Source organism: Grampus griseus (assembly GCF_964374135.1).
Source record: "Grampus griseus genome assembly, chromosome: 15".
Lineage (NCBI taxonomy): Eukaryota > Metazoa > Chordata > Mammalia > Artiodactyla > Delphinidae > Grampus > Grampus griseus.
Window position 1 is genome coordinate 62,691,428 of NC_139009.1, and position 23,043 is coordinate 62,714,470.

The window sequence follows — 23,043 nt, forward strand, 5'->3', positions numbered from 1 at the left end:
ACACTCACTGTAATACATTAGCAGGTTAAATGACACCCACAGGTGCCATGACAGTTCCAAGGCCAACCAAAAAAGGCACAAAAGTGGGTGGTGCCCCAATTCCTGGAAATCCCCACCCCTTCTCCAAGATGTTAGAATATTCCTCTCACTTGTTAGCCTATGAAATTACCCAGCCCTTAAAAACTAACCACCTCCACACCTCTGGTGCTCTTGCCTTCTGAGATGGCCCACGCTGTACGGAGTGGGTATCTCCCTAAATAAACCTTTCACTTTACTATATCTCGCTCTTGAATTCTTTCCAGCGAGAAGTCAAGGACCCTCACTTGGCAGCCTGTCCCAGGGACTCACCCGAGACCTGGGATATGACCATCCTCTCGTGCCCCATTTTTCCTACAACAGTTCCAGCCACCAGCCCCTCCCCAAACCTTCTGGCAATCAGATTGGTTTCCTAAAAACTCCCATGTCTAAGAGTGCTGCCCGAATGCCAGATTGCCTGTTAACTCCTGGTTTGACTCTTGTGGAAGTCAAGCGGGGAAGGTGGACGCACCCTCTGACAATATTTCATAAATCCTTAGTTCTGAAGTCATTATGACCATGGAGTGTGGCAGGAAAAAGCCAGTCTGGCAGCAGCTCAGAATTGTCCCTGTCCCTCTGCAGAACACAATTCTCCACCAACAGCTAGACTCCAGTTCTATACACCAGCAAATCTCTCTCTACCCTTGCTCTTCTCAAGCTTTTACAAACCCTATTCTGAATCCCCACCAGCCGCCCCGCCTCCCTCCTCACCCCGCCATGGTTCAACCCCACAGAACCCAATCTATCTGGTTTAAATGAGTTCCACACATAGTCCCTAAGCCTCCACCCTCTTTATTCTTACGGAATTTTTGGCTACTATGCAAATAGATTGAGTGAACTTTATTCAAGAGGCAAAATAAGAGGTGGGGGTGTAATTGACAAACTAATTTGTTAATTTATTCAATAAGGTGCCAGCACTGTGGTGCAAGTTACAGGGAATGGGAAAAAGTTAATTTGTGTAAATCATCAGATTGCATCATTTTCCTACTTAAAACTGTCCAATTTTTTTCCCATGTTAGAATAAGAGCCAGACAACAAACACTTGGGGGAAAAAACTCGTTTAAAATTACAATTATTTTTATTTGTCTTTAGTTATGAAATTTATTCTAAAGCGATACAAAAATGCAAAGGTGATGGAATTCTTGACTTATGTGTCGTTTTAAACGTTGTTTGTCCAGTGCGCAGAAACGGAGGGGGCGAACCTCACAGTACCAGCTCCAATTGTCATTAAACTCTCCCGTAACCCCACATTAGGAGTCTTCCTTTTTGCAACTCTTTATTACAAACATCGCGAGAACAGAGTAGTCCCTTTGGCCCCTCCCCTCAAGCCAACTCAACCCACCCACTTCTCCCCTGACGTCAGCGGCGCGCCGGAGCGCGTGAACACCGTGGGAGGAAGTGCTCTCGGCGGAAGTGATCGCTTCGTGAATCATCGGTGGGATGATCGCCGGCCGGCTCTATCTAAGGCTGCTGCGAGCATCCTCCAAGTCCATGGCTAAGCGCCCACTCGAGGGTGTGCCCCCCTCCAGGGGTCTACACGCGGGGCGCGGGCCCAGAAGGCTCTCCATCGAAGGCAACATTGGTAAGGGCCGGAAAGTAGCTGCCAAGCCTCGGCCTCCGCAGAGCAGGTGCCTGAGAGGTTGGGAAAGGGGGCCTGGAACCCCCTCCCTCTCGAGCAGATGCGGCCGGACTGCTTGTTCTGAGCTGCCAAACCTTACCCCTCTCAAGGTGCGCTGTGGGCCTTTGCCAGTTGGATTTTTCAGACGTCAGGCCTCAGTACTCTCCCACAGGGACAGGTTTATTGAGGCATAAAAGCCACGCAGTCCGTAGATAGGACAAGAGCTAGCTTGTTTTGGTAGAGAAAAATGGAAGCGACAAGGAGCAGGGTGCAATTTCTTTGTTCTCCTAAGGTAAGGTTGCCAGATTTAGGGGAGAAAAAGAGGATGCCCATTTAAAATAGCAGTTCCGATAACGAATAATATTTTAGTGTGTGTCCTATGCAATATTTGGAACATACACTAAAACAAAAAAACCTAAAATTCAAATTTAAGTGGGTGTCCTTATTTTATCTGGCAACCCTACCCCAAGAGAGTTCCTAAACTCCAGTCATTCAAATACCACTTTCACTATTTTTGCCATGTCTCTTTGCTGTTCCCACTATAATTTCTTAGCATTTTTCTTAGAAGCAGCTCACTTTTTAAACTTAAAAACGTGTGTTAAATTAAAAATAACTGTTATAAGAGAGAATAGAAGTCCAGTACCTTAAATAAAAATAATTTTAAAATAAAATAAAAACATTTCAGTGTTACTAAATGTTTCTAATGTTACTAAATTCTTACTTGAGGCTTTTACCTGCTAAAGTGCTGAGCCCTAAAAAGGGATTAGCAAGTGTTAAGTATTGAAGACATTCTAGCAGCAAACTGAGAATTTCTCAGTTTACAAATTAAACATATAGCCCTTTGAACAACTTCCATATTCCAGCACTGTTCCTGGCACTGAGGATGCAGCAGTGAACAGAACAAATAAAAGTCTCTGCTCTCAGGGAACCCTAGTAGAGAGAGACAGACTATAAACAATATAAAGTAAGCAAAGTAAACAGTATGTTAGATAATGAGTGTGATGGAGAAAATTCAGGGATGAGGGATTGAGGGAAGTTGCAGTTTTAAATTGAATGATCAAGACAGGCCTCACTGAGAAAGTGACATTTGAGCAAAAACCTGAAGAAGGTGAAGGAGTGAACCATGTGGATAATGGGGAGAAGAATCTTCCAGGCAAAGGGAAGACCAAGTGCAAAGGCCCTGAGGTGGGAAGCGTGTTCAGGGAACAGGCGGAAAGTCGTTGTGGCTGGAGTGGAGTGTGCAAGGGGGAAGGTGGGGGGAGATGAGGTCAGTTGGTAAGAGGTGGCTAGATTGTATAGACTGTATAGTCCATTATGGATTTTTACTCTGGTTGAGATGGGAAACTGTTGGAAGGTTTGAGCAGTCAAGTGACATGATATGACTTAGATTATAAAAAGATCACTCTGGCTGATATGTTGAAAATAGAAGGTGTCAGGAAGTTGTTGCAATGATGAGTTATGATGTGTTGGACCAGGATGGTAACAGTGGAGGTGGTGAGGAGTGATTAGATTCTACTTTCATTTAAGGTAGGGTACACTGGATTTGGTAACAGGAGGATGTGGAGTATAAGATAAAGAGGGGTCAGTGATAACTCTAATCATTTTGGCCTGAGCAACTTGAAAGACAAGAGTTCCAGTTTTCTTAGATGGAGAAGTGTGGGAAGAACAGCCTGGGGGAAGAGGGTCAAGTTTTTGGTTTTAGGCATGTTAGGTTTTTTATATGCTTACTAGATATGTAAGTAGGATTGTTGAATAGTCAGTTGGATATATGAGTCCAGAGTTGAGAGTCTCCCTGGACTGGAGTTATACATCTAGGTGGTATTTAAAGCCAGGAGCCTGTGTGTGTTGATGAAAAGGACCACGTCCTGGGCACGCAAATGTTAGAGAGATTGAAGCAATAGGAAGGAACCAGCAAAAGAGACTGAGAAGGAATGACCACTGAAATAGGAAAGCCAAAAGAATGATATGCTGGAAACCAAGCGAAGGTGTTCAGGGAAGGAATGATTGACTGTGTAATGCTGTTTAAGTAATGGAGCTCTTTGGTGAACTTGAGCAATTTATAGGAGTTGGGGTGGGGGGTGAAAGTCTGATTGCATAAGTTCCAGAAGAATGGGAGGTGAGGCATTGGAGACAGTGGGTTAAGACAACTATTTGCAAGTTTTCCTAGAAAGGGGAGACGTGGGGTGGTAGCTGAAATGGGAAGAGGGTTGAAAAGGTGGTTTTTTTCATTTTTTTTTTTCTTTTTGTAAGAGGAATTAGATGATATTTATAAGCTGGTAGAGAGGGAAAAGATTGGTGAAACAGGAGAGAGGATAGACTTTCCAGAGTGATTTTAGTAAGCAAGAAGGAATGGAATTTCTTGCCCAAGTGGAGAGAGGTTGGCTTTACCTAGGAGCACAGTTTATCCCTAATAACGGGATGAATGGCAACATAAATGATTACTGACTCTAGCAGGAGTGGCAGGAACTTGGTGAAGGTGTTCTGGTTGTGTCTGTTTTCTCGGTGAAATAAGAAGAAAGATCAGCCAAGAGTGAGTGTGAGGAGAGAGGAAAGACATGAAATAGTCTGGTGAGGGCATCCCTGGTGGCGCAGTGGTTGAGAGTCCGCCTGCTGATGCAGGGGACATGGGTTCATGCCCCGGTCCGGGGGGATCCCACATGCCGCGGAGCGGCTGGGCCTGTGAGCCATGGCCACTGAGCCTGCACGTCCAGAGCCTGTGCTCCGCAACGGGAGAGGCCACAACAGTGAGAGGCCCGTGTACCGCAAAAAAAAAAAAAACAACTAGTCTGGTGAGTGAGCAGAAGAAATATAGAATTGCTGGGCGGCATTAAGGACCCATTTGGACTTAGTGGTCTTGAATTTAAAGTGAGACCAGTCACCACAGCTGTGTGTTTTTCTCCAGCCAAATCAGAAACATTGAAAGGAATGAGAAGGGCTGCCTGCCTCATGGTGTTATTTAAAGATGTTCTGTCCCGTACTTTGGGAAACATGCCCCTAAAGGAAGCTCTGTCCTCAGAGCCCAGAGAGGTACAGAGTATTTCACAAAGTAAGTGGTTTGGACAGACCATCAGGTGAGGTTTGAGCTGCCTCTCCCAATTTTCTTGACCTTTTCTTCTTCACCTTTCCAGATTTCTATGCATCCTTCTTGCGTTCTCATGCAGTCCTTTAAGGAACTCACAACTAAGTGGGAGGAGCAGACTTCTAAACATAATTTCTGTGCTGTGTGATGAGTGCTATGTTTGGACATGGAAACTCAGAATCTCTGGGGTAGGAATTCCTACCCTAGAGGAAAGAGTGTTCCAGGCACAGGAAGTAACACTTGCCAACGCAGAGCCTGAAGAAACATGCAGTTTTAATATCAGGCTTGTGCCTGAAGTTTAAAGGGCCTGTGAGAGGATAGCAGAACAAGAGTTTGGAAGGGTAGGATATGCCAGACGTTGAACAGCTAGGAGTTTCTCGTGTAGGCTGTGGGAGGATACTGAAGACTTAAGGCCAGTATGTGCCATGGCCACATTGATTTTTAAAAGGGAATTGGCTAGAATGAATAAATAAAAAGAAAGCTTCATAAAGCAGGCACTTTGTATGTCTCGTTTGCTATAGTACCCATCGTACCTTGCATCCAATTTGTTGAATGTATGAATAGGAATAGAGTTTGGAGTAGACAGACTAGGTTTTGTGGCTATTGTAGTCGTTGGAGGGAGGGAAGATGTAGGCCTGAACAGAGAGAATGGTGGAACAGAGAAGACATGATGGTTTGAGAAAGAGTTTGGAAGTGGGATTGACAGGACTTGGTGGCCACTTGGAGGTGAGGGATAAGGAGGTTTAATTTGGACAGTGACTCTGAAAACTGAGGATGGGAATAAAGGAAGAGGAAGTCTGGGGAGGTAAGAGTGATGCTTGGAGGAGGTGCCTCTGAGACAAACAGAGATAGATGTTCTGAGGTAGATTAGGGTACGTGCCTGCAGTGAAGAGACAGATTGGAGCTGAGATCTCAGCTATGGAAGTTGTTGACTTGTGGGGGTAGTTGTTGCAGCCTTGGAAGTGAATGCAGTTGCCTAAAGAAAGTGTGACTGATGAGAAGTGGACTGGGGGACCTTAATCTGGCTCTTTCTAGTTTTGTCTCCTATTATTCTCCATCACCCCACACACTGTGATGACTCTCCCTGGACAGAATGGGGCACCTCCTCCTCTGTGTGCTCACATAACATTTTGTACCCTCAACTGCTGCAAGCACTTGAGTTCTGTTGAGATTGTCTGCACCTTCAGTACCTTCCCTGGGTTAGCCACGTAGTGTCTTGTTCATCTTTGTGTCACCAGCACCTAACCCACACCTGGCCCATTGTACTCATTCAGTGTTTACCAGATACTTGAATCCTGTGCTGTGATATCCATGTGGAAGTTAGTCATTGGTGTCCACAGAGGAAATACGGTAAACTGCTTTTACTATCAGATCAAATAGTTATCTTGTTCTCTAACCACAGGTGGCATCCCCCCAAATGAGAGTATCCATTCAGGAAACCTGAACAGGGGAAGGTGAACCCCTGTCCCAGCTGAAGTTAGATATGTTTATCATAGAGTTAGATATGCTTTTCTTGTAGTCCTGCTGCTCTACATCTTAATCTGATCCTGTGGATGCAGATGGCAGCATGTAAGGAAAATGGATCAGTGAAGTAGCAAGTAAGGGCATCTAGCCTGTGTTATGAGCCATATGCCATGTGTGATTAAGAGTCAAAAGCTTGGAACCTAGAATCCCTTAAAATCTGAAAAATAAAATACCTAGCCTATCTATTAAGTGTGTTCATCACTAAAGTGTATTATCGCCTTCCAAAGCCAGTTATTTTATGATTACAGACCTAAATTGAAGAAAGGATCGCCGCAGGAAATACTGTCAGTGAGTCAACTCAGACTAGTCTCACTTTGTTTTATTTTGTTTTTCTTTTTGTTTTTTTCATTTTGATTTTCAAAGACCCAACAGAGAAGAAACCTCACTTTTGCCATCTAGAGACTTGTATGTAAAGCAGTGGAGAGCTTCCCTAAATAACATATCCTCCAGCATTCAAAATTAGTGATTTAACATCACTAATGTCATCTTTTACTCTCATTAAGTATAAACATTTGGGCAAGAATTCTAGGGGAAAAAAAGACCTATTTAATCCAAACATTGTATCCAATATACAGTGTTTGGAATAAGTTGGATTCTCTGTTTCTGTGATTCACCTCATTCCATCCATCCATCTCCATTCTTAGCACCTGGCCGGATACTCAGGATGCAAAGGAAATAAGGTTAGTCCCTGTCTTCAGAAAGTGAGCTCCCAGTCTAGAGGGAGAGAGTGGTGAGTCAACAAATAATTACAGTGTGATGCCTCTGTAGACCACAGCAGGCAGTAATTAACTCTGCCCAAGGATAAAGTGGAGCTGGAGAGAGTTCAAGGAGACCTCACTGAGAAGGTGACAGTGAAAGGATGAATCAGCTGGTGGGCAGAGGTGGTGAGGGCATTCCAGATCAGCAAGGGTCTCATGCTAAACGCAGAAGTTTGAGTTGTACTCTGGAAGCTGTGAGGAACTTTTTTTTTTAACAACAAGTTTTTTTTTCTCATGAAAAGAAGATAAAAGTAATCAGGGCTGAAATATATCAAGTTTCTTTTAAGTCAGCTGAGTGATTTTTTTTTCCCAGAATGCTTTTAGGCTCAGAGCCTGTTTGATCCTGGGTGCTTAGCCTTGATATAAGTTCCTTGAGGGCAGCACCTCAGCTCACTTCATCATTTTAGTTATAGTACCCACCATTAGTGGCTACTCTGTAAACATCTGTTGGTTGAATGAATGAATGCAGCATCAAATGTAGTTCCTGAAATAAAGGCTTTAAATTTTCTTTGGAAGAATTTTTTTGTTTAAAGATAGGCAGCTTTATATTTACTGCTTTTGTTTGCTTTTTGGTACAGGGTTTTACATCTTGTTCAGAAGAAAATGCCTGAAGATGATGGTATATTTAAAGAGGCTGCCATGAACTACAACTATATTAAATTTAAAATAATACATCATTTTGAGTGTTACATCAGATACTATTATCTTACTACTAGCTTTTAGTATAATGTAGCTATAACAGACATTGTAGTTTATAGAAAAATTTGTAGGAGAAAAGAACTATTATTTAGGAAGAGATGAATGTTAACAACAGAACTCTTTGATCCAGCCTGTGGAATGACGATCCTGGTGCTAATAAAAATCAACATGTTGATATAATGTACTCTAACAAAGTACCTCCCACCCTTTCTCAAGTCATGGCACACATAATAAAGTACAGTGATAGCCAAGGCCCTGAAGGAAGATTTAATGCTGCTTATGACATCTGATACCTCCCAAATTTCATGATATTAAAAAGTATATTGAAAGAGAACAGTTAAGCTGGGATCTAACTTAATTGTGATAAGTCTGAGATAATGATATCAAAAGAGGCTAGTGCTCAGCATAGAGACAGAGGGAGGCATTTGTCATTTGGCCCTGCTTGAAGAAGAGAGACTTTGGTGCATACAGATGTTCTGCTCATTAGGAGGAGGCCAGCGTAGCAGTGGAAAAGCAGAGAACGCCTTTCTTATGAGACCCCTGGGAATACTTTAAAAAATTTGTCTTAAAAAAAATACAAAACTTCTTTTTTATATACATTTTATTTTTTTACTTTTTAATTATTTTAACATCTTTATTGGAGTATAATTGCTTTACAATGGTGTGTTAGTTTCTGCTTTATAACGAAGTGAATCAGTTATACATATACATATGTTCCCATATCTCTTCCCTCTTGCGTCTCCCTCCCTCCCACCCTCCCGATCCCACCCCTCTAGGTGGTCACAAAGCACTGAGCTGATTTCCCTGTGCTATGCGGCTGCTTCCCCCTAGCTATCTGTTTTACGTTTGGTAGTGTATATATGTCCATGCCACTCTCTCAGTTTGTCACAGCTTACTCTTCCCCCTCTCCATATCCTCAAGTCCATGCTCTAGTAGGTCTGTGTCTTTATTCCCGTCTTACCCCTAGGTTCTTCATGACCTTTTTTTTTTTTTCTTAGATTCCATATATATGTGTTAGCATATGGTATTTGTCTTTCTCTTTCTGACTTACTTCACTCTGTATGACAGACTCTTGGTCCATCCACCTCACTACAAATAACTCAATTTCGTTTCTTTTTATGGCTGAGTAATATTCCATTGTATATATGTGCCACATCTTCTTTATGCATTCATCCGATGATGGACACTTAGGTTGTTTCCATCTCTGGGCTACTGTAAATAGAGCTGCAATGAACATTTTGGTACATGACTCTTTTTGAATTATGGTTTTCTCAGGGTATATGCCCAGTAGTGGGATTGCTGGGTCGTATGGTAGTTCTATTTGTAGTTTTTTAAGGAACCTCCATACTGTTCTCCATAGTGGCTGTACCAATTCACATTCCCACCAGCAGTGCAAGAGGGTTCCCTTTTCTCCACACCCTCTCCAGCATTTATTGTTTCTAGATTTTTTGATGATGGCCATTCTGACTGGTGTGAGATGATATCTCATTGTAGTTTTGATTTGCATTTCTCTAATGATTAATGATGTTGAGCATTCTTTCATGTGTTTGTTGGCAGTCTGTATATCTTCTTTGGAGAAATGTCTATTTAGGTCTTCTGCCCATTTTTGGATTGGGTTGTTTGGTTTTTTGTTATTGAGCTGCATGAGCTGCTTATAAATTTTGGAGGTTAATTCTTTGTCAGTTGCTTCATTTGCAACTATTTTCTCCCATTCTGAGGGTTGTCTTTTGGTCTTGTTTATGGTTTCCTTTGCTGTGCAAAAGCTTTAAAGTTTCATTAGGTCCCATTTGTTTATTTTTGTTTTTATTTCCATTTCTCTAGGAGGTGGGCCAAAAAGAATCTTGCTGTGATTTATGTCACAGAGTGTTCTGCCTATGTTTTCCTCTAAGAGTTTGATAGTTTCTGGCCTTACATTTAGGTCTTTAATCCATTTTGAGCTTATTTTTGTGTATGGTGTTAGGGAGTGATCTAGTCTCATACTTTTACATGTATCTGTCCAGTTTTCCCAGCACCACTTATTGAAGAGGCTGTCTTTTCTCCACTGTATATTCTTGCCTCCTTTATCAAAGATAAGGTGACCATATGTGCATGGGTTTATCTCTGGGCTTTCTATCCTGTTCCATTGATCTATATTTCTGTTTTACAAAACTACTTAAAAGGAAGAAAAAAACTATTACAGTCAGGTATCATAGCTTTAAAAAAGTTATGTCTAGTTTTAATATAAATACATACTTTTGAATTATTTTTTAAAATAATTATTCCATATCTGTGGGTGGTGCCTGGCGCAGCTGAGTTCCCTTGGAATGCAGTTTTAAGAAATGCCGCCCTATGGAAAATTACCCAGGCTCTCCAAGCCCTACAGCATCATGGATGGCAAAGCTCCTAGGATCTTCCACCACGATTTACTGTCGTTCTTTGCTGAAACTCTGGCTTCTCATTGCTAAACTGGATTTCCAAAAGCTTTGAAATGGGGGATGGTGTGCAAGGTGGGGATGTTGCCCTGGTGTGACTGTTTCTAATTGGAACTGTATATTTCCCATTACATCTCATTTATTGGCATTCCGGGTTTTGTGTGTTTAAATGGCATAAGTCGGTTTCTCAGAGTACTGACTGCCCTTCTGATCTCAGAGGTGAAGTTGGTACGCCCTAACCCTCAGCGCCCTTCCTTTCCATCTGCAATCGTTCCTTGGGTGGTTGTTTTTAACTTTTAAAAAATTTAAGTAATTCTAACAACCATTCAACCCCACCCATCTCACAAATCAGTTACCTTCATCTTTTCATATTAATTAAAATAATTTTTCAGCCCATAGCCAGAGACCATGTTTTAGGCTTAATCACCAACCTGCAATCTAAATATTGACTATCTGTGCCAAATATTTTAAAGTAGGGACTATTCAGGACAGGTAGGTATCTGATAATAAACAAATTCAACCAATTTGTATTTCCTGCAACTCTGTTGGGCACTCCATGACAAGCCCAAAGGGTTTTATTTAGTAGTCTGGGATGTGGTTTTGGAACCCATATTTTTAAAAAACCACCTCTGTTGATTGTGATCAGATTGTTCTAGATAGCAATCTCCAGTATAAGTCTGCCTCACGATCACTTGGGGCATGCTTTAAAAATGTGGATTCCTGTGATCCAACCTCAGAGATTCAGATCCTGTTAGGAAACCAAAATTGAGGCTCATGAAACAATCAAAACAATTAAATGCTAAATGTATCAGAGGCAGTTAATAAATATTGCTTGTTTGATTCAGCTGCCCAATGTGGTAGGAATTTGGTGTGAGCTGGAGATGTCCTGAACTTTGCGGAAGAGGTGGGCCTTATGCTTAGTGGGGGAAGGGATTTAGACACAGGCTGAGCAGAGCAGGGGAAGGCATTTGTTCACTGAAGTGTGGGAGGAGCAGAGGCTGAGCACATGTGCAAAGGCACACAGGAGTTGGGTGGAGGTGGGACTGAGAGATGAGTGTGACTGTACAAGATGTACAGATTTATGTGTTTGTTCTTTACCCTGTGTGTTCAGAGAGGAGTTGGAGTGGTGTGTAATAAATGTCAGATATTGGATGTGTGGGCTCTTCTGCTGAGATGTCTCTTTGCTCCTGATCAGTAACTATGAGTGGCTGATAGAATTGACTGGAAGGGTGCCTCCCCCTTCCTTCTCTTCCTTCCATTTGGGTTCCTCCTAAGGGTAGAACTCACTTGAGAAAGATCACCTCTCATAGGGGAGATTGAGCTCCAAGCACATTGTTATGGTTCATGTTTTGATTTTCAACAAATGTGGGTTTCGTAGGGAAGTGGAATTAATAATGTATTACTTGTTTTATTCATTCAGCTAGGTCATTAGTCTGGGCTTTGGTTCCTGCCCTGAAGGAACCCCATCTTCTACTTAGAGAAACAGAATTACAATGGCAGTGATGGAGTCTTACCCAGATTGCCAGGCCAAGCACAAAGGAGCTAATCCAACTTAGAGGCATCAGGGTCCTGAAAGCCTTCACACAGGAGGTGTATCTGAGCAGAATCTGAAGATTGAGTAGGAGTTGGCCAGGTGAGGAGAAAGCATATGCAAAGTTACATTTGCAGCAGACAGCATGGCATGATTAGATTTGCAAAGAGTTTGGTCCGTTGGGAGCTCAGGATGCCTGAAGGGAAGTGAGGCAGAGAGGTCTATGCAGGGGCCAGATTTTGATGTGTTTTATAGGCCATGCTAAAGGGTTTGAATTTTGTTGTGAAGGCAATAGGGAGCTGCCAGAGGATTTTAAGCAGTGTTACTTTGTGTTCAGTGTGGCTGCAGTATGAATGATGGATTGAAGAGGGCAAGGCCAGAGTTTGAGAGGCAAGAAATGAAAGCCTGGTCTTGAGCAGGAGGTGGGAATAGAGAGAAAAGGACAGATGTGGAAATTTTAGAAGGCAGGTTCAAAAGCAGTTTGTGGCCACTTGAGGTTTGGCAGAGAAGGAAGAAGTCCTGACTGAGTGGATAGTGCTGTCTTACCCTGCGGTTGGGATATGGGAGAAAGCTCAGTTTGGTGGGGAAGATGATGAGTTCATTTATGGAATATATTGACTTTGAGTTGTTTCTAGGACATCCAAGTGGAAATGTCTGGAGGGCTCTTAGATAGTGAGTCTGGAATTCAGGAAGGTATGGGCTAGATGTTGGTGTAAATGGGAAAAGAGAACTTGAATGTTGTGGTACTAGGTTAATTTCATCTCCAAAATATTTCTCAAAGCAATCACTGCTTTCTACCTCTTCTGCTCTCTCCTTGGTTGAAGCTACTGTTATCTTCTAACTGGTCTGCCTAATTCTGCATCAGTGCAACAGCAGGTGGAGTGGTCTTTTAAAAATGAGCTGGTCTTTTAAAAATGACATGGTCATTTCCCTGCTTAAAACCCATCATCACTGATATCCCATTGCCCTTAGAATAGAATTCAAACTTTTTACCATGGTACAGGGCCCCCCATGTGACCTGGCCCTGGCCTGCCTACCAGCCTCTCCACACTCATTTTGAGCCATTCTTCTCCCTCGTTTGACCACACTGTCACTTCAGGGCCACAGATACCTCTTCTGTCTTCTTGTACGCCGTTTTTCTCTTTTCCCAACCTTTCCCCCACTCTTGGCCTGACCAGTCCTTGTCTTTCAGGTCTCACCTCAGGTAACATTTTTCAGAGGAACCTTCCTTGATCTCCTGAGCTACATTAGAGCCATCCTGCATTTTTCTTTCCTAGCACTTAATACAATTTGTTATTAGTTACTCATGTGTTTATTTGGTATCCGTCTCTCGTACAAGCTCTGTGAGGGCAAAATCCATCCTGTGTTTTGTTTACCATTGTACCTCCAGTGCCGGACAGTCTGAGCACATAATAGCACTCCCTGAATATTGGTTAGATTTGTTGAATGAATGAGGGTCATTGTCTTCATTTTCTATCTTGAAAAACTTGTAATTTTTATACTGTCACCGAATAAATAGGACTGTGCGATTCAAGCTTTACAACACATGTAGCTGATTTTATCTACTTTTGAGAGTCTATTCCATTTTTAACTGTTATTAAATTCTCTTTTCCTCTGAGAGGTTGGGACATTAAAATTACAAATCAAATCTTAAGGGTATTTTTCCTCCCTGTTGCCTGCATTCATTATGGTGACTGGTTAGTCTGACAGTGATGTGGCTGCTGAGTTTTGAAATTGGAAAAACTGGTACTTGTTCCCTTGAGTTGGGCATTTGTGACAGAGTTTAATAGCAGCCTTCTCCTGCAACCCTGATTTGAGATGCATCCCAATACATGCTGTTTGCATTGCAGCTGTGGGAAAATCCACCTTTGTGAAGTTACTCACGAAAACTCACCCAGAGTGGCACGTAGCTACAGAACCTGTAGCAACATGGCAGAATGTCCAGGCTGCTGGCACCCAAAACGTAAGTTTTCAGTTGTGGTGGGTAGTTGGCAGGCATAGGTGAATAAACTAATTGTAATAATCTAATTTGCTCTGAGTAGGTGAAGTAGTCCAGTTGGAATCTCCTTTTTAAAATATCAGCACCTTCATTGCCTAAAGCGACCATGTACACCAGAGAGGATATGACTTGTTTGAATATGTTTAGTTTTGATTTTCGTGGTTTTTACATGTCTATATAAGTGACTGTCTCTGTTCTTTGTGGTTTCCCAAAGCATGTCCAGCCATCCTGGCTTTGAAGATTAATTTTGTCATTCCTACCTTTAAGTATATTACTGAAACTGACCATAAGGATTAGTAGTTAATTATAATGATTTTAACTTAATTGATGAAGTCTTAGAAATTGAAAGGGACCTTAGAGAGCATCTTGTCACATTTTGAGTCAATGCAGAAATAATAGCTAACGTTTATATAAAGTGCATACTATGTACAATGCTATCCCAAGCACTGTACATTCCATGTATGCCTCGTGGCTTAAGCCCTAGTGTCAGGTATGTTGCTTTGGGACAGCACCAAACCACCAGCCACATCAGTGTGAGTAGGGAAGAACCAATTTGAACGTGGACACTAGAGGTAGCTGAGGGAGTAGCAGCACCATGCCTCAGTCTCCACAGACTCCTGCAGTCCTGGGAACATTCACTGAGTGCATCATTCTTGTTTTTACAACCTATTGTTAGAAAGTTCTTGTATGAGCCACTTTGCATACCTGTGACTCTGACTCATTGGTTCAAATTCTGCCTGTGAAGTCTTGTAACTTTTCCATATGGCAACCCTTCGTACATTTCTAAGGCAATGATTTGCCTGCTTTTTCTCCCCCTGAAGTCTTCTCTCTTTGAAACCAAATACCGTTTTCCTCCAGACTATTTCTCATGCTGAAGTAACTTTGTCTAGGAGATGTGCTCCAGTTTGTTAGTTTTCCACCTAGATTTTAGTAAGAGTGGTACTCAGAGCTGAACAGGACATTCTGGATGTAGTCTAAATGGTATAGAATATCATAGAACTTGTTCTGGGTGCCATTTATGTGTTATTCCAACTTAGGATTGTGTTACCTTTTTTGGCAGACAAATAAAATACTTATTGAGGATATTTGTTTTTTAAACTGTCTCCATATGTCTATATGTATATGTGTGCATGCGTGTGTGTATTTGTGAATTAACTTTTCCATTTAGAAAATAAATTATCTTTTTCTGAGTATGCCACAGGTCACCTGTTTTGGGGATTTAAAAAATATATCCACAAATGGTTTGATACTCTTTCCTTCAAGAAGTGGACCTTAATTCTCCCCTTGAGTGTGACCTGGACTTAGTGACTTGCTTCTAATGAATACAGTGTAGCAGGTTTAACAGTGTGTGACTTTTTATGGTAGGTCATAAAAGACATCGTATCTTCCATTTTGTTCTGTTTTGATCATTTGGCTCTGGTGTTGCCAGCTGCCATATAATGCAGCATACCTGTCTGTGAAGAGGCCCATGCAGCAAGGAGCTGAGTCCTCCTGCCAGCAGCCTTGTGAGTGAGTCTTGCAAGCAGATCCTTCAGTCCCCAGTCAGGTCATCAGATGACTGTAGCCTCAGCCAATGTCGTGACTGAAATCTCATGGAAAACCTTGAGGCAGAACCACCCAGCTAAGCTGTGTCCCAAATTCCTTTCCAACAGAAATGGATTTAATGAATGTTTTTTGTTTAAACCACTAAATTTTGTCAAAACTTAGATAACTATTACTCCCATAATCCCATTATCCAGTGGTAAAACAGTTAACATTTTTGTCCTTTTAGATTTCTATCTACAAAGGAGAAAATGTATATATTTACATACACTTATATAAATGTATAGAACATATATACATTTCCTCTTTTAAAACAAAAATTGTGATTGTCACTTGCGTGTCACTTGATATCCAAGGTCTTCTTCCTTTTACCTTTACAAGGTAATGTCACTTTAATGGTTGCTGTATACTGCATAATATGGTGTACTATCATTTAGTTATTCAGTCTTTTATTTTGAATACTTAGTTTTCTAATTTCTCCCTATTATAAACAATGTCACAATGATGAATATTTTTGTCGCTATATCTTTTTTCTTTTTAATAGCTAATTTTGAGGGTAATCTAGAACTGGAATTTGATGTCGAAAAACAACATGTTTTGTTGAGACTTTTGTTATATTTTATAAAATTTTCCTTCAGAAAAGTTGTACTATTTTTCTCATATTTTCAGCAACACTGGGTGTTATTTTTTTTTCATCCTTTCTGATTTGAGAGGCAAGAAAATGAATGGTGTGTTATTTTATTTTACATTTCTTTGATTACCAGTGAATTGAACTTTTTAATGTTTATTGGCCATTTATTAGTATTCTTTAGTGAAATGCCTATTCAAACCTCTTGCTTTTTTTTTTTTCTCTATTGAGATCTGCAGGTTTTTGTAATGGCTTCATAAAAACTCGTATGTTAAATATCATAGACATCAATTACAGGAAAAAATCTATAAAAAATACAAACACGGGCTTCCCTGGTGGCGCAGTGGTTGAGAGTCTGCCTGGCGATGCAGGGGACGCGGGTTCTTGCCCCAGTCCGGGAGGATCCCACGTGCCGTGGAGCAGTTGGGCCCGTGAGCCATGGCTGCTGAGCCTGCGCATCTGGAGCCTGTGCTCTGCAACGGGAGAGGCCACAACAGTGAGAGGCCCGCGTACCGAAAAAAAAAAAAAACACATGGGGGCTAAACAATACACTACTTAATAACCAAGAGATCACTGAAGAAATCAAAGAGGAAATTAAAAACTACGTAGAAACAGAAAACAACAAAAACACAACGACCCAAAACCTATGGGATGCAGCAAAAGCAGTTCTAAGAGGGAAGTTTATAGCAATACAATCCTACCCTAAGAAACAAGAAACATCTCAAATAAACAACCTAACCTTACACCTAAAGCAATTAGAGAAAGAAGAACAAAAAAACCCCAAAGTTAGCAGAAGGAAAGGAATCATAAAGATCAGATGAGAAATAAATGAAAAAGAAATGAAGGAAACGATAGCAAAGATCAATCAAACTAAAAGCTGGTTCTTTGAGAAGATAAACAAAATTGATAAACCATTAGCCAGACTCATCAAGAAAAAAAGGGAGAAGACTCAAATCAATAGAATTAGAAATGAAAAAGGAAAAGTAACAACTGACACTGCAGAAATACAAAAGGATCATGAGAGATTACTACAAGCAACTCTATGCCAATAAAATGGACAACCTGGAAGAAATGGACAAATTCTTAGAAATGCACAACCTGCTGAGACTGAACCAGGAAGAAATAGAAAATATGAACAGACCAATCACAAGCACTGAAATTAAAACTGATTAAAAATCTTCCAACAAACAAAAACCCAGGACCAGATGGCTTCACAGGCGAATTATATCAAACATTTAGAGAAGAGCTAACACCTATCCTTCTCAAACTCTTCCAAAATATAGCAGAGGTAGGAACACTCCCAAACTCATTCTACAAGGCCACCATCACCCTGATACCAAAACCAGACAAGGATGTCACAAAGAAAGAAAACTACAGGTCAATATCACTAATGAACATAGATGCAAAAATCCTCAACAAAATACTAGCAAACAGAATCCAACAGCACATTAAAAAGATCATACACTGTGATCAAGTGGGGTTTATCCCAGGAATGCAAGGATTCTTCAATATATGCAAATCAATCTACGTGATACACCATATTAACAAATTGAAGGAGAAAAACCATATGATCATCTCAATAGATGCAGAGAAAGCTTTTGACAAAATTCAACACCCATACATGATAAAAACCCTGCAGAAAGTAGGCATAGAGGGAACTTTCCTCAACATAATAAAGGCCATATATGACAAACCCACAGCCAACCTCATCCTCAGTGGTGAAAAACTGAAACCATTTCCACTAAGATCAGGAACAAGACAAGGTTGCCCACTCTCACCACTCTTATTCAACATAGTTTTGGAAGTATTAGCCACAGCAATCAGGGAAGAAAAAGAAATAAAAGGAATCCAAATGGGAAAAGAAGAAGTAAAGCTGTCATTGTTTGCAGGAGACATGATACTATACATAGAGAATCCTAAAGATGCTACCAGAAAACTACTAGAGCTAATCAATGAATTTGGTAAAGTAGCAGGATACAAAATTAATGCACAGAAATCTCTTGCGTTCCTATACACCAATGATGAAAAATCTGAAAGTGAAAGAAAGCACTTCCACTTACCACTGCAACAAAAAGAATAAAATATCTAGGAATAAACTTACCTAAGGAGACAAAAGACCTATATGCAGAAGATTATAAGACACTGATGAAAGAAATTAAAGATGATACAAATAGATGGAGAGATATACCGTGTTCTTGGATGGGAAGAATCAACATTGTGAAAATGACTCTACTACCCAAAGCAATCTACAGATTCAGTGCATTCCCTATCAAACTACCAATGGCATTTTTCACAGAACTAGAACAAAAAATTTCACAGTTTGTATGGAAACACAAAAGACCCCGAATAGCCAAAGCAATCTTGAGAAATAAAAGCGGGCCTGGAGGAATCAGGCTCCCTGACTTCAGACTATACTACAGAGCTACAGTAATCAAGACAGTATGGTACTGGCACAAAAACAAATATAGATCAATGGAACAGGATAGAAAGCCCAGAGATTAACCCATGCACATATGGTCACCTTATTTTTGATAAAGGAGGCAAGAATATACAATGGAGAAAAGACAGCCTCTTCAGTAAGTGGTGCTGGGAAAATTGGACAGGTACATGTAAATGTATGAAATTAGAACACTCCCTAACACTATACATAAAAATAAACTCCAAATGTATTAAAGACCTAAATGTAAGGCCAGAAACTATCAAACTCTTAGAGGAAAACATAGGCAGAACACTATGACATAAATCACAGCAAGATCCTTTTTGACCCACCTCCTAGAGAAATAGAAATAAAAACAAAAATAAACAAATGGGACCTAATGAAACTTAAAAGCTTTTGCACAGCAAAGGAAACCATAAACAAGACCAAAAGACAACCCTCAGAATGGGAGAAAATTTTTGCAAATAAAGCAACTGACAAAGGATTAATCTCCAAAATTTACAAGCAGCTCGTGCAGCTCAATATCAAAATAAAAAACAACCCAGTCCAAAAATGGGCAGAAGACCTAAATAGACATTTCTCCAAAGAAGATATACAGATTGCCAACAAACACATGAAAGAATGCTCAACATCATTAATCATTAGAGAAAGGCAAATCAAGACTACAATGAGATATCATCTCACCTGGTCAGAATGGGTATCATCAAAAAATCTACAAACAATAAATGCTGGAGAGGGTGTAGAGAAAGGGGAACCCTCTTGCACTGTTGGTGGGAATGTAAATTGATACAGCCACTATGGAGAACAGTCTGGAGGTTCCTTAAAAAACTACAAATAGAACTACCATACGACCCAGCAATCCCACTACTGGGCATATACCCTGAGAAAACCATAATTCAAAAAGAGTCATGTACCACAATGTTCATTGCAGCTTTATTTACAATAGCCAGGACATGGAAGCAACCTAAGTGTCCATCAACAGATGAATGGATAAAGAAGATGTGGCACATATATACATATACAGTTTTTACTCAGCCATAAAAAGAAATGAAATTGAGTTATTTGTAGTGAGGTGGATGGACCTAGAGTCTGTCATACAGAGTGAAGTAAGTCAGAAACAGAAAAACAAATACCGTATGCTAACACATATATATGGAATCTAAAAAAAAAAAAAGGTCATGAAGAACCTAGGAGCAAGACGGGAATAAAGACGCAGACCTACTAGAGAATGGACTTGAGGATATGGGGAGGGGGAAGAGTAAGCTGTGACAAAGTGAGAGAGTGTCATGAACATATATACACTACCAAATGTAAAATAGCTAGCTAGTGGGAAGCAGCCGCATAACACAGGGAGATCAGCTCTGTGCTTTGTGACCACCTAGAGGGGTGGGATAGGGAGAGTGGGAGGGAGGGAGGGAGACTCAAGAGGGAAGAGTTATGGGGATATATGTATATGTATAACTTTGTTATAAAGCAGAAACACACCATTGTAAAGCAATTATCCTCCAATAAAGATGTTAAAAAATATATCTTAACTCTGTCATATATTGTCGATACTCTCACCAGTTTGTCATCTTTTCTTTCCTTTTCTGTATGATGTATTTTGCAATATAATGCTTTTAAGTTTTTATGTGGTCAAGTCTATTGTTTTCTTCTTAGTTACTGCCTTTGACGTGAAAGTTTAAAAAGACCTCTTACAAGCCAAGATTATAAAAACAGGCACTTGTTTTTTTTTCTCTTGCTTTTAAGGTTTTATTCTTTGTGTGACTTTAAAAGTTACAGGAGTCTGATTTTCCCCATGTTTTTATCTGAATCCCCAGTAATAGTCTTGTTTAGTTTATTCCTGAGTGATTATATATTTTGTTGTTATTGTGACTGGGATCTGTTTTCCCTTCATCTGTTTCAAACTGGTTATTGCTATTTGAAAGAAAAGCAGTTGATTGTTGTATGTCTTGTGTGACTTAATTCTCACATTAATTTTTTTTTTGCTTTATTTGCTTGAGATTTTAGAAAATAATAGTCTTCTCTAAATTCTAATCAGTTGTAAGAGTTTTCCAATATCCAAACCTCATTTCTGTTTTCTTTTGTTGGATAGAAGTTCCAGAACAATATTGAATAATAGCAGTGATGGTAGTCACTTTTATGTTTTCTGTGTTTAGCGAAAGTACCTCTAATGTATCATTGTTAAGATCTGTGCTTGTCATTCATTTCAATAGACCATGTGGAGGAGGTACTTCTATTACTAGGATATTAACTTTTTATCAGTAACAGATGTTGAGTTTTCATCAAAAGCCTTTTTTAGCATCTAGTGAGTTAACCGTGGGATTTTTCTTTCTTCCTTTTAGTTTTAGTCATAGATTGGGTAATGATGTCATCCTCACATTCCTAGAATAAACCCTTTTGGTCATGGTGTACTGTTGCATTAATTTGCTAATATGTTTGGAATTTTGTGTGTATTAATAAATTTAATTGGTATTATATTTATGTGTACAGTTTTTGACAGGTTTTACCATCAGGGTTATGAAAGTGAATTGGAAGCTTTGTATTATTTTTAGCATAGAAATTATCTATTCCTTGAAGGTATGACAGAAATCAGTTTTAAAATTACATGGATTCAGTGCTGTTTGGGGGGAATAGTTATTAGACAACTGTTTCTTCCTCAGTTATTATTCAGGGTTTTTAATCAGTTTTGATAATTTTGTTTTCTAGAAAATTGCCCTTTTATTGAGATTTTCAAATTTAATAATGTAAAATTATTACATGTATTCTTTTATACTTTAAATTCTTCTGTATCAAGAGTTTTTGTATCTTTTGTCTGATGTTGCTTATCTGTGTGAATATTTTGGGAGGAATAGGTTTGATAGATGATTGTCTATTTATTTGTCCTTTTTTAAAAGACCCAATTAGGGCTTCCCTGGTGGCGCAGTGGTTGAGGGTCCGCCTGCCGATGCAGGGGACGTGGGTTCGTGCCCCGGTCCGGGGGGATCCCACGTGCCGCGGAGCGGCTGGGCCCATGAGCCGTGGCCGCTGAGCGTGCGCGTCTGGAGCCTGTGCTCCACAACGGGAGGGGCCACAACAGTGAGAGGCCCGCGTACCACAAAAAAAAAAAAAAAAAGACCCAATTAATGGATTTTAATTTTTAATTCTATTGGGGCTTGCATTCTAATTCATTAATTTTTGCTTTTAAATTTATTTATTTCTCAGAATTTCTTTGCATTTTTAAAGCTCTTTAGTGTGAATGATTAATTTGTGTATTTTTCCCTTTTTTCTGCCTTAATAATAAAAACATTTGCAACAGGAAGTTTTTTTCATGGGATAAGCTTTGGCCCTGTCTTCTAGATTTTGACATATGAGAATTTAACTGAAATTTCTGAAGAGTTTGTAATTGTAGTTTTAATTTATTTTTTGCCTAAGATTTATTTTTAGTGTTTTGCATATTCTGAGTAGATTTTGTATGTTTATTATTTTGTTAATTCTGAGTTTATTTTGTTATGATCAATGTGGCTTATCCAGTTTCTCACTGAGGAAACTTACTGAGATTTTCTTCATTGACTATCTATGATCAATTTTGATAAGTGTGCCATGGACTTTTAAGAAGAATATGTATTATCTGTAAGGTATATGTAGTTTGATGTGACATATTTTATAAATTCCAAGATGTCATTGATTATAAGACATTATCAATTTAGTGACACTTCTAAGGAATAATTAAAATGTCTATTACGTTTAGTAAGCATTATAAGATGTATCCCAGTTTCAGATATGTGGGAAAAAATAATGATTAAGAGTCTTATCCTCCAAATTCTTATTCTGAGAGTCTACTGTTTTTATTAAATTCTGAGAGAAGTGTACTAAAGTTTTGTTCTTTTATTGTGTTTTGTCTATTTCTCCTTGTAGTTTTAATTGACTTTATATTTTTGTATTTCAGTGCTTTATTATTCCATGTAAAAAGGTTCATGACTTTTTTGTGGCGTCTTTATTGCTTTACTAGTCTTGTAGAATTTAATGCTTTTTAAAAAAATTAATTAAATTAATTTATTTGGCATGTGGGCTCTTATTGGTGGCATGCGGTATCTAGTTCCATGACCAGGGATCGAACCCGGGCCCCCTGCATTGGGAACGTGGCGTCTTAACCACTGGACCACCAGGGAAGTCCCAGTGCTTTTTTTTTCTTAATACAGCTTTGCCACATCTGCATTCGTTTTATTTGCATCTACCTGGTGGATTTTGCTGCCCCTCTACTTTCAGCTAATGTATGTCATCTTGTTTTAGGCGTTTCACTTATGAACAGGATTTTTAGCTTTTACCCAATCTTAGGGTTTGCCTTTCCTGGGAATTTTTCTCTTTTATCATGATTATGTTTAATTTATTCCTGCCACCTTATTTTGTGCTTTCATCTCCTTTTTTTCCTTTTTGCTGTATTTGAATATTTCTTTCATTTATCTCCCCTTCATTCGTATGGAAATTTTACTATTTTTACTCTACTAGTGGAAACGTTTAAATTAAAAATATACATGTTTAAGACTCACAGATATAGAAAACAAACTTGTGGTTACCAAAGGAGAGAGGGAAGGGGGAGGAACAAATTAGGGATGTAGGATTAACAGGTATAAACTACCATGTATAAAATAGATGAGGCAACAAGGGTATACTGTACAGCACAGAGAATTATAGCCATTATCTTGTAATAAACTATAATGGAGTATAAATTGCAAAAATACGGAATCATTATGCTGTACACC

At 39.7% G+C, this 23,043-nt stretch overlaps 1 protein-coding gene across 5 annotated transcripts in view; it reads left to right on the top strand.

The window, feature by feature from the left end:
- The first annotated feature begins 1,479 nt into the window (after positions 1-1,479).
- The window catches only part of DGUOK (deoxyguanosine kinase), a 36,110-nt gene continuing 14,546 nt past the window's right edge, over positions 1,480-23,043 (top strand). For 4 of the 5 annotated variants that reach the window (XM_082672658.1, XM_082672660.1, XM_082672657.1 and 1 more), the window contains exons 1-2: positions 1,480-1,657; positions 13,546-13,658. In XM_082672658.1, the coding sequence (XP_082528784.1) occupies positions 1,516-1,657; positions 13,546-13,658 (255 nt within the window). In that variant the 5' untranslated portion in view covers positions 1,480-1,515. The remainder of the gene's footprint in view (positions 1,658-13,545; positions 13,659-23,043) is intronic. The other variant, XM_082672661.1, reaches the window with a different exon arrangement.